The sequence below is a fragment of the Aythya marila genome (assembly GCF_965140915.1).
Source record: "Aythya marila genome assembly, chromosome: 1".
In the NCBI taxonomy this organism is placed as follows: Eukaryota; Metazoa; Chordata; class Aves; order Anseriformes; family Anatidae; genus Aythya; species Aythya marila.
The window spans coordinates 134,676,949-134,689,614 of NC_139042.1; the positions used below are offsets into that span (position 1 = coordinate 134,676,949).

Sequence of the window (12,666 nt, forward strand, 5' to 3'; positions counted from 1 at the left end):
GCCGCACGATGGCTTCCAGCTCCTCCTGTTTGTTACCCATGCTGCGTGCATTGGTGTAGATGCACTTCAGCTGGGCCATTGCCTTATCCTCCGGCCTTGCCATTGTTCCCCCTGGCACAGCCCCAACAATCCTAGCCTCAGCCCCATCCCCCTTCCTACCTAGTTTAAAGCCCTCTCAATGAGCCCTGCCAGTTCCTGGCCCAGGATCCTTTATAGAATAAAACAGATTAACAGCTATATTTATTAAGGGCTACATTTTCAACCAGGCCCCTGCAAACCTTTCCTTTGAAAAAGCAATTTTGTTTCTATGTTTTCTGCATGCATACAGTCAATGAATATTAAATACTGCTGGAAAACCCTTTGCTTAGTTATATGCCATGCTGATTAAGTTACCTTGAATTGGATTATGCCTCCTCCTCCACTAGCATTCCAATACATCCCCCTGGAAGTGCAGAGGGTTGTATGCCAGAAAGGTGAATGACATCCCTTAGGGGATTATAGTCCTTTTCTCCTGTGACATCGTAATAACAACTTCACCCAATTCGATTATTCCATACTCAAAAAAACAATAAAATACTAATCTCTCTCTTGCACAATCCAGTTTAACTTTTTATACAGACATGCATATCTGCTAGCTTCTTTTCTAGTTTCACAGAAGGCTGACTCACATTTAGTGATATGATTTTTTTTTTTTCATTTTTTAATGCCTATGCACAGTCTTAACACATTACACTTAAAAATGTTTTAGACTTAGGACACACACAGAGGTTCTGACACAGACCAGTCTGATACGACACTTCTCCTGCAGTACACAGTGTCATTGCAGAGCTTGGGTTCTGGCTATAGGAGTTACTTTCCTTTTAAGAAATCTTCCAGAAGTCCTGTCACTGAGGAGGCCAGGAGCTGGTTTTGGTACACATGTGAGGAGAAGCAGCAGCTGTCAGTGGGACTATGCTGATGGTAACTATGACAAGAAATGTTATAAATCCGAATATGCACTTAGGTTTGGGGAACATCTAAAGACCACAGCCTCTGACAGGTTTCACACTGTACCTGTGATGAATAAACGTGGCAACAAAGCAGTCCTTGCCCCAAAGCAGCCTGAAGTGATCAAATTCAGACCCTACTGAACAACGCATATTAAATTCACTTCAGAAGATAAAAAAATAAGCAGCTCTTGGCAGTAGAACTGGCTAGGGGCTACTGAAAAACACGCATGTTTTATGTAAAGCAGCTGTGTATACCTGTTTCTATTCACTGCTAATCTATGTGATAATTCCACCATGGCCTTCTGCTGTGCAGCTCTGTGCTATTCCAGTCAGGAATGCCATCAACAAAGCAATCTCAAGCCCTGCCTTCAACCAAGACTGGAAAAATAGGTCAGAGAAATAGCATAATAATCTGATCTAACTACTAGTCAAATCTTCAGTATCTCTTCATCAATTTGAATGAAAATTGGATTGGGCCCAAATTACTTACAACAAAATGGGAGGCTTATTTTAATGTCTTTGCTGCTTTATTTAAAGTGTCCCACTGGAAGAACTTAAATTAAGATTTCTCACGTGCCTTCAGGTAGCCTACAGTGTGAGTGACATTTTTATGTAAAATGGTTCAAAATAAACAGATTGTCTGTACCACAGCTGGAAACTGGAGCCCTAGCCTGACATGGGGCCACCCCTCCTTACAGCTGACAGGTGCAAAATAGAGGAATAGCTCAAGAGTAAGAATGCATCATCCATATGTTTGAGTAAAGGACCTCCACAATTTGGTTCTGAGAGTGCAGCAGAGTCTACAGTTTCATAATGTCTCAGCCAACTGGAAACTTCAAAGGCCAATATAAGATGAAAAAGATGATCTGGAATTAAAATCCCGAATGTCATGGGTCACAGCAGAAATGTTATTTATTTGAGGAAAACAAAAATAAATTAATATTCTGGAGAAAAGTTTTTTAAAAAAAGGAAAAATGTCCACCAAAGAGTCTTGTTCCAGTAAATAATGAATGCCTAAATAAATATTATTTGTACTGCACAATAAGCTTGTAATTGATGTTTATTTGTTCTCCATTTAGTAGCAGTTCTGCACTAAGTGACAGGATTTTTCTGCCATTTGAGAATGTGCAGATTTTGAATCTTCATTCCCTATATGGACGAGCTCCTGAGGGTCATACCATAAACCCATTCAAATGAACAAAACAAATGACAAGTATCCATACAAATGTGGAAAATGAGAAAGCTGTATGTATTGTTTTACGTAAGTACAGTTAAGTGCCTCAGTTTATTTATGTGATGATTTTCTGCTTGACTGTAAAATCATATCAAAATGTAAACTTGATCTCTTTTAAGCATCAAGCAGAAAGTTTTGATGGGGAAACAATATGGAAATGTTAAATTTCTCTGCAAGCTTCAGGAGGGAGAGGAACATATAGACCGTGACAAACTGCAGAGAAAGACACAGCCTGTAAATGGGGCAAGGCAGTTGCCAAAGAAGGTGGTCTGGTGCTGTAAAAAGTCAGAAAATGCTCAGAACATAAGAAGTTCTCCTGGTACTGTGGTCTTCTTTGTAGCTGCATACTTCTGTTTTAGTTTTGACAGCAGTAAGATTGCTTCGTAGTTATTTCCAATGCTATCTGTATGAAGTAGAAAACTATGGCCCAGGGCTGCTGTAAAAGCACTGGTATTTCATCAATATTAAGTATGATTGCATAAACTGACCTGAAATTAAAGACTGTGCTAGGATACAAGTGAAAAGTGAAATACAAACACAAATACTGCCATGAGCTCAACAGCAAGGTAGAAGGAATCTGTGTTATTTTCAAAAAGTTCAGGAAATCAGCTTCTTCCACTTTTTTTCAATTCTTCAAAATGTAATTAACACCAAAGGAAAATTTTTCTTCTTACTAACAAACTTACTAACTTCTCTAAGTGCAACGTTTGCAATGTCATCATCATTGCTAAAACATAACCTTAATGATAATTTAAGCCCCTGTTACAGGTCTTTCCACTGCTCTTGAACCTCATCTATTTTCAGAAGCAATCTGCTAATCTTTGACACCCCAAAACGGCAAAAAATCAATGTGTCATTATGCTGAAAGAACAACTGAAAAGCAAAGTCTCAAACTTGATAAGAAAACTATGACCTTCCTTTACGTTCAGAACTTTGTTTTCCACAAATGTAATTTCAAGAGAGAATTTAAGAACTTTATCTTGGAAATACTCCTTCCTCCAGGCAGATTTAGCTCATAGATCTGCTACTAGATTCTGCACTAAGAAAATATTAGGAAAAAAAAAATACAGGAGCAATAGGAAGACCCAACATTGACTTCAGAGATAGATCAATGTTCATATAAGAAAAATAGACCTCTCAGGGCCACACAGGGAAAATAGATTTATACTTAATAATCACAAGCCTGAAAAGAAAATCATAGAACTGCAATAAAACACATGTTGAAAATGACATTTAAATTTTTTGAGAAAGAAGGTTGAAATGGGGAACAAAGTATATAGTAGTGGAAACTGTGCTGGATATTCAGAAAAGAAAACTCAGGTCTCAATCTGTGGGCATAACTTGCCTTTCATTCCTACCCAGCCAATCCTGCCTCAGTCTGGCATCTGGGTTGGTTGGGCCAAACACTATACTGGGATAGGCACAGAGAAAGCAAGTAAGTTAGTAAAAGAATAAAAGAATGCATGTGTCTAAATTTTGAACACAAAGGTTAATACCTCTACCTCTTTTTTAACTATACATTTGCAGATTTTTGCATTAGTGATTTCTGATTCATTTTATAAAGCATAAATTTAGAACCTGAGGTTTGCTTTTTTTTTTTTTTTTTTTTTTTTTTTAAATGGCTAAAACAGTATGCTTCCAAAAGAAAACTGATTTTTCTTTTCTTCATAAATTGGAGAAAATCACAGTTCTGCTGTTCAACTCACCGGTGAGCTGCCCAGTAATATACGGGATCAAATAAGTTAGTCTTTGTTCAGCCAAATGAGTGTGCTGACCTACACAGGCCTGGGGATCAGAGAGGAACAGAGCAGAATACATACAAAATGACATTAAAAAACAAAACAAAACAAAACAAAAAAAAAAAAAAAAAACAAACAAAAAAAAAAACAAAACAAAACAAAACAAAACAAAAAAAAAAAAAACAACTTGGAACTGTATTTTGTACCTGAGGTAGCACTGCTGGTCCTTGTCCTGCCAACCTCTGCAAGGAGCTGACCTGAGGAACCTTAATGGGCACTGCAGTGATAGTTCCCAAAGTCTGTTGGAAGAAAAACAGTTGAAAATGGTTTAAAACAATGGCACAACTTTCCCAGGTAAACTTTGCCCTACCCAGCAATTCCTTTTCCAGCTCTTTGTCTCTTCCTTTGACTTGTGGCAGAAGGATATACCATGGCAGTCCACTTGGAGCTCTCTTACCCCTTGTAAGAGACACTCTTCCTTCTCTTTAACTATCTCCTCAAAGCACTGTTCATTAAAGCCTGCTTTCTCCTCACCACAGGTCCTAATTGTGAGTGCAAAGGATATGCCTCATTATTGTGAAGTTTTCTTGGAACATGTGGCAAACACAACTGTGCAGCCATGGCTGAAGGCTGTCTAGGCACCTGCATATTTTCAAAAGAAAAAGATGAAATGCACCACAGTGAGACTTCAAAAAGTGCACTGGTAAGATGATGCATTTCATGGTAGCCAGGGTCATAAGTGAAGTTCACTGTGTCTTAGTAAATAGTAAATACTGAATTATTGAAGCTGAAAGATACTTACAAATCTACTGTAGCACACTATAACAAAACATTCAGCAAAGATAGCACCCATTTGGGCCAACACAATAGCTATTATCATCCACCTTCATTTTCTCTACTCTCTTTTCTCTCTGTTGCATAACAATTTTACTCAAAGCTTATTTAAGAGATCTGAGGTAGCTCCTTCTATGAGCAAATACATTGCTGTCTTCTACATACAGCTTACTTTGTAGGCAGAGAAGCGATATCTATTAATCGTGTATTGTCTTTATCCCTTATGAATTCAGAAAGACGCCAAAAGAGTAAACAAAATATGCTTTTGCAATACATTCAAGAACATATTACTTCCCCACCCCTAAAAATTGGTGTCTGCTCAGCCCCTATTCTTTGCTGACTTCTCATCCATCTATAGTGGTACAGATATCTATAGATGTACATTTATGAATTCTATTATAGGTGGTCTGAATGGCACATCTTTTTCAAGCCTCACCCACAGATGTTCCTAAAATACTGAATCTGAGATGTTGTAAATAACTTGTACTTCATTTTCTCCAACAAAAAGGACAGATAGTTTACAATTTTAAGATGGGGACCTAGGTATAAAGAATATTACAAACTTTTCCTTTTTACCCTCTTTCATTCACTCAAACCCAAGTAAAGTTCCTATTTTGGTTAACTGGCCAGTATTCTTAAGACAAAATTTAACAACTTCTATCTAATGTTTGTTAATTGCTATTGGGACGACACAGCAATATAAGCAAGCAGATGACTGTCATTACAAGAGCAAGAGACACTTAGTCACTGATCAAAAACTTATTAGGCTGCTAGAAATGGCTAATAAGGAAAGAAAAACAGGTTCAAGTGAATTTTTCTGAATTTAGCTTTCCTCAGAACAAAGGTATTGGATCACAGACAGTAAACATAAAGTATGCTAATGTTATCGCAATCTGATCATGGAATTTATCAATAAAAGTGAAACTATAGCATAGCCAGTTCAAGCAAAATGAGACTGTACCAGGTTTGTGCTGATATGTTATTCTCAGACTTCAGCATCAGAGTTGTAAAATAGCCTCTTTCATTTTAACTATAGTGTTTGTTAAGAATACTGCGTATTTTCATGCTGAATGTTTTTGATGTACCTGTCCTACTGATTTACTTTCCTACTGATTTCACATTTTCAGCACTGCCACTCCTCTCATATGGTGATGTGATGTGATATATTCAGGAAAGTTTAAAATTTGCCAGAGTTAACCACCAAGGAGAGTTGCACAGCTATACAGTTGTACAGTTATGAACATGCAAGTCATTTTTTTTTCTGAGTGGATTTTTTTTCTGAGTGGATTTCTGAGTGGATTTTCTTGTGGATTATCAGTACCCTGGATTATCTATGGAAAAACATACTCCATTAATACTGTATTGAGCCAGAGAGGGGAAAACAAACAAACAAACACAGCATTTCTATCTGAGGACACAAAAACACACAAGATTTACCTTCCTGCATAAGTGAGGATACTGGCAGCAGAGTGAGGTAGAGGGAGTGTTTCCACTGCAGTTATCACTATAGGGTGACACAAGGGATAACAAATATGGGGAGGATACTAAAACTGTCTGAATTAACGACTTCTTTGTCCTCTCTACCGTATCATGGTCTCATACATTGGGAAGGACAACATGATGAATTCCTGCAGTCCGGATGGAAGGAGAACCTGAGCTGCCACCTGCTGCTATCACCATTTACTAGATGTATCACCACCCCCTGCTTTATACTAGCATGAGCTAATTAATTCAGCCCAGTTATTTTGCTTTTTAAGGTCAATATCAAAAGGAATTTCCCAACCCATGCTAGAGGATCTAGAAGTTTATCGCACAGTATGATCTACATTTTCCCTCAATTCCAGCAGTGTTTATGAATAGAACAAGTTTTCTTTGGTAATGCAATGAGTCCAAGCCAAGTTTTCTCTGCAAACTCCAAAACTTCTCTTGGGCAGCACATATATCTCTACTGCAAGCTAAAACACAAAGTTCTTCCATCTGGAAGGTTGTGCCTAAAGTGTGGCTGCAACTCTCATTGTTTTTATACATGCTACCACGGGCCTTGGAAAAGCACATTCAGATATTCATATTCCTACAGATATGACTGGATTTGCAAGGATTTTCAGACTGGCAGACAGAATACCATGCATCCAAATCAGAAGTGCTGACACTGAGTGAAATTGTGAATTGACTATAAAGATATGAATCCATTTGCTTGGAAGACAAGATGTGGTTATCAGTTGGTAGGATGCAAAAAAATTCCATGTCTGAGTAACAAACCTGTACTACTTCAGATATCAATCACGAGAAAACTAAACTAACCTAAACTAAACTAAGCTAAAATAAACTAAAATAATAAATCTGTCTGGAATACAATGCCTCTATCCTGTGAGAAAGGAGCACATCTCAGCTGCTGGATGCATTGCTGTGCCAATTCTGCTATGTTTAAAAACACACAGCAACGGAATCAAAAGGAATGTGAATGGGAAGAAACAAGAAATGCCATAAAACTACTCTGCACTCTTCTCTTGGCTTCACTTGAAAACAAAGGCAGGATGTATTGTCTGTGGGTATCAGAGGAATGAACTATCATTAACTCTGTCACCTGCATTTTCAAAAAAAATTTTCCTATTTATTTTCCTGAAGTAGGAGTTCTGCAGCCATCTCAAGACAGAAAAAACAAATTACAGCATTCTCGGGTTATGAAATTTTCAGTGACAAAGATACAGCCTATTGCTTGCAAATGCTGTTACAGTAAGGATCTGTTATTTAATATTCAAACAATGTCAGTACAAAAATCATATGGCCAAGAGAAAATTCAAAATTTTAACCTCACATTAATAATAGCACTATAGTATGGTCAGACAGAAAGCTATCTAAGAATCTACTTTAATTTTCACCCTTTGCATTGGTTAGTTATTTTTTCTCAGCATGGGCAATAAATAGATCAGGATGTATTAGAAAAATTCAACAACAGAAATCTCTCAACTTTTCCTGCAACACATTTCATCTTTATCTCAAGGTACTTCACCTAGGCCAATCTCCATTTTAGTGATGAAAAAACTAACATTTGGGGCAAAATAACATTGTCAGGGCTAACCTGTTGTACAGGTGGAAAAGCCAGACTTCCTTTTTCCAGTTTCTCATCCCTATGGTTGATTAATATCATCTCATCTGTCAGTGCACAGTCACATTTGAGTCCCCTATTTTTTAGGTCAGTGACAACTATGTTGGTGAGCCTGGTGGATCAAACACTTGTCACTCTCTAATTCCACACTAACATTTTAATCGATGTGGTGCTTTTTTTTTTTTTCTTTTACCTCTCCTTCCTTTTTTCCAGTTTGTCCAAAGAGCAAGCTGGTGTACATTCTTACAAACCTTTAATTAAGAAGCTGAAAAGACATTTTTCTGGCAATGCCTGACCTTTAAGCACTTTGTATGAATTTATTGATACCAGCAGAAACAATAATTTAAAAGGTTATTTTATGAGTGCTGAATAGTTTATGGCAGCACTTTTGTCAAGATAAATGAGTTTCTTATTACTACATTTACAGCTCTGAGCATTTTAATAAAAAAGGTCCATAAAAGTCAAAGATAACTTCAAACCTCTCCTCTATCTAAGTCTACCTGGGCTTTTCTGGTGACCCTCTGAAACACCTACAATGTGGAAGGAGCACAGAAATGTGTAGTGATGGGGGCAAGTTAAGAGCCAAATTTATGTTGACCTCAAGAATTCTTTTGATTTTATACATATAAGACAGATTTATTATCTTTAATACTATGACGAGTTTTCAAATAAAAACAAACTTGTCAGATATGTGTCTCACTGCCTAATTTACCAAACTTTACATCCAGCAGCACTGATTACAGGTAAGCATCTGGGAGCTTGTGACCCCTAGGCCAACTCCTACCACAAGCACCAGCCCCTGTCTTGGACTGGAAGAGGAACCTCAACCATGCCATCACCCTCTGTAAGAGTTAATGGCTAATGAACGTGTATGGCCACAACACAAACCACTTCTAAACTTCTGTCTTTAGTGACCTATACAGGGTGCACGGCTACCTGGAATGCCAGAGGCACCTTTTTTGCTTGAGCAATCTGCAGGAGCCCATGGGGAGGAACCAGAGCAGGCCATTGTGTGGTGACCTGCAGTCTCAGTTCTTGGGTAGATGTTTAACCAGTAGCATGCTCTGAAGGATCACAATTGAATTGCAAAAACATGTGAAGAGAAGCAAATGAAACACTCTTTATAAATGGGCAGTTTACTAAGATTATTATTATTATAATTAACAATATTGTTAATTTTGTTATTATTAATTATAATCATAATAATAACAACGAGAACATTCTTTAAAAGAAAAGTAACCCCAAAGTCCCAAGACAGGAGTATACACTTGCATTAAAAGCCAAAAAACAGTTCACCCTGTGTTATCAAAAGAAAAAGAAAAAAATTAGAAGATACTGCCAGGTAAAGCCAAAACTAAATTCACTTCTTGACTTCAATTCTTCTATTAATGCCCAATAGCATTGTGGCTATTTGTTGTATCTTCTCCTCTGATGTTTCTTCTGCATTAAATCAACACTGTTCCTAGATCAAGGCACTCAAAGAGAACTGAGGGACAGAAGTGTGTAGGGACAGTGGCAAATGGAAGACATAAAAAGTGAAACAAAGCATGATATGGTCAGAGCATAAGAATTCAAAGGATGAAGGCTAGAGATGGTTAGATGATAAAAAAATGCTGAGCCAGAAAAAGGGATGAGATTTGCATTGTTGGTGATCAGACTGAGGGCCATACTTCAGTTGTCTACTCTTTGTTACAGTGTTATTAGTTAACTCCTGAGTTATTAAATTCATGGCTTGGATACCTTTTGATTTTAATCAACTTCTGCATCTCAGTCCAGAGTATGCAAGGCATATATCTCGTTTTTATTGAAACCTATTTACATTTTACTCAGTTTGGTTAACTATATTTTTATTTATGTATTTATATATTTCTGTCTGACTATGTCTTACTAGTTTAGCTTTGAATTATAAATTTCTTTCCCTCCTCGTTGGGATGCACTTACAAAAGCCTGTTCCTACAATTCATTATCCATCTAAACTCATTGTTGAGCCTGGGTACAGGAGGAATTTTGGTTTAGATCACAAATGTACAACTGTCAGGGGACACAACTCTCTTCCCATTCCAGAATTATACCAGACCAGACAAAACCACTGAAGTCAATCCCTGAAGAGAATCAGACTTGGGGAGCAGCAGAAGGTTAAATAGCCACGTAGTTTCAAAAGCCTGCCACTACAGCATGTTACCAAAATAAATACTTAACTCAGGAACATATGGGTTTGTTGTAGTTTAGCAGAAGAGTTCAATTATTTGAGTTCAACTGACACTGCGTTGCTGTATTATTTACAAACTATTTTATATTGACATCAATACTGCAGCACAAATATAGTGTTCTTACAATATATTACAAAAATACTAATCTTTTTTTTTTTTTTTTTTAAGTACACATCCATCTCTTTAAGATCTAGTTCTTCCTGTTGCAAATAATATACCTAAGCTATTAAAAAAATGTTTTTGTCTGTTATGTGTTCAATATTGGCAACAACAGTTTTACAGAATGGATTTTTAATGTGGTAGTGACAGGGGAACAGATTGCTATGGCAACAGCAAAGATGAAAATTCTTAACCTGAATGGATCATCACTGAAGTAATTGCAGGTTTTTTTACTCATTCTACATCCATTTTACAACTTGAATGCTGCATTCAACCTTGAGCTTGCTTTATATAAATGCAAAGCACTATATGCAACCTCCAAGTTCATTTGACTTAAAACTTGCTGCACCTTAGCTCAATAATCCCACATAGTTACCATTCTCTAGATAACCTAAATATCTGAATGCTATTATTTTTCCATATAGTCATCCAGTAAATGCACTGTGCACTTGGATGTAACTTTGAGGCTCCTGCAAGACATGCACATACATATTTTTAATTTCCTTCTGGACTAAATTGCTATGAAAAGCTATGGACATTTTTCCTCATTTTCAAAGTATGGTGAAATCACTGTACATGGTATTTCTAATAATCTGGTAGAATAATGGCATATTTTAGTTTCACACTTGGATTGTATCCCAAAGAGAGTGCACTTCAGGCACATATTTTGTGTAAACAGTAATTTAGCTGGGATTTCACAGAAATTTCTATTCCAGCTTTTAAAAGTGCTTATTTCCCCCACTTCCTTTCTTTCCACTCAGAATTCATTAATCACATTCTTGTGTGCACATTTATTATTGTTATGAAGTAGACAAATAGAGACGTAACAAGACCCATTGCTTTTTTAAAGTACCAGGTTTTTTTGAAACCTTTCTTTCTCTGGGCTCCAACAGTATCATTTAAACCACCCCCCATTACAGCCAAATAACAATTCAACCTATGTCAGACGCTTTTGCACTGTAACTGTGCTACTGCTCCCACTGCCTGTTGCATGGCCCAGCAGGAGGGTAGCAGCAAGCAAGCAGCAAGAGGCAAGGCACCATCTTAAATCCCAAACCTGCTCTGAATGTGACGGTGTGACCCAGTTCTTCATTGCTGCTGCATTATTTGTGCTTGTCGTCAAGGAATCCCACAGGTGGTATAGAAGCTCACAAGGGTATCAGAGGGGAATAAGAATAAGCAGAGATAAAACAAAGAGTTTTCTGCTTTTACCACAGCTCTCAGACTTTTCAGAGCACTACCTCTACTTTTTGCCACTTGCACATTCCCATCTGGGCATCAGAAATACAGACTCAGTTTAGCCACACTGTGGACAAGTATTTTGCCAAAGGAAAGATGCTGAATGAAGTTCAAGGGCTTCCCTGCTTCAGAAGCCCCACTGCTTACTTCCAAGATGGTAGAGAGCCATGCCAAATACCTCTTCTTAAACACAGCTTCCATCACATTATTTCCTGGTTAGTATCTTGTTTTAAGGCACCGTTACTGGAAACACTCAGGATTAGATCAGTCTAACTTCTTTAAAAAAATAAAAAGTTCAGCAATGCAAACTGTTTTAGCATGAACATACCTGTTCTGTGATTTTAAGCTTTATTCAGCAATCATATTCAATTAATTAAGTCTCCACCTCCTGCACAAATGAGTATAGTCTCACCAAGTTGCAGCAACACTGCTCAGCAGCTGTGATCACACCTATAGTCTCTTGCTCAGCTTATTCATAATAGATTTGCTGTTTAACTACTGAACTGTTCCAGGTTGATGATGTTTTTAATGACTAATGTCTTCAAATTACTTGTTCTCTGTTCACAGCCTGTGAAAATATTTCTGAGTATGGGGAAAAATGTATGTACAGCATGTCGCACAAAGCAGAGTCTTGCCTCTCTCAAGAGAATTCAAGCAGGTGCAAAATCTTCAACAGCAGCCTGGCACCTGCTAAGGCACTGCTGCTCTGTCCCAGGGCATGAAGGTTAGAGCATGGGAAGAGAAGGTGGTGCAAGGAAAAATTATGGAAAAAATGAATGCCACTCCTTACAGATTGAGGAATCCTCACACACCAGAATGGCCCATGCGGCTACTGAAAAACAAAGACTACCTTCCATCCACATTGTTCCACATCATTCCACCCAAGCACCCAAAGGGCTCAGAGCTGCTTTTGTAGTTCTGGCTGTGAGTTTTTATTATGCATTCTTCAGTTGCTCTGAAAACATGAGGGGAGTGACAGCTTGAGATGATCTAATTGCTCACTGCCACACAGGCCCTTTTGTCAGACCCTGAGCTAAGGTAATTCAGCTTTCGAACCACAAAGAAAGTTTTCTGCTCACTGAATTAGCTAAGGAAAGTGTCCAACAAGCACCAGAATAAAGACAAGGGGAAAAGCAACGTTTCCTAGCTGGGGGGA

The 12,666-nt window shown here is 37.7% G+C and overlaps 1 protein-coding gene across 3 annotated transcripts in view; it reads right to left on the minus strand.

Annotated features, from left to right (window-relative positions):
* PHF21B (PHD finger protein 21B) overlaps positions 1-12,666 on the minus strand; it is a gene marked incomplete at its 3' end in the record, with an annotated part of 173,863 nt that overhangs the window by 38,253 nt on the left and 122,944 nt on the right. For all 3 annotated transcript variants that reach the window (XM_082756825.1, XM_082756824.1, XM_082756823.1), the window contains one exon: positions 4,169-4,261. In XM_082756825.1, coding sequence (XP_082612951.1) covers positions 4,169-4,261 — 93 coding nt within the window. The remainder of the gene's footprint in view (positions 1-4,168; positions 4,262-12,666) is intronic.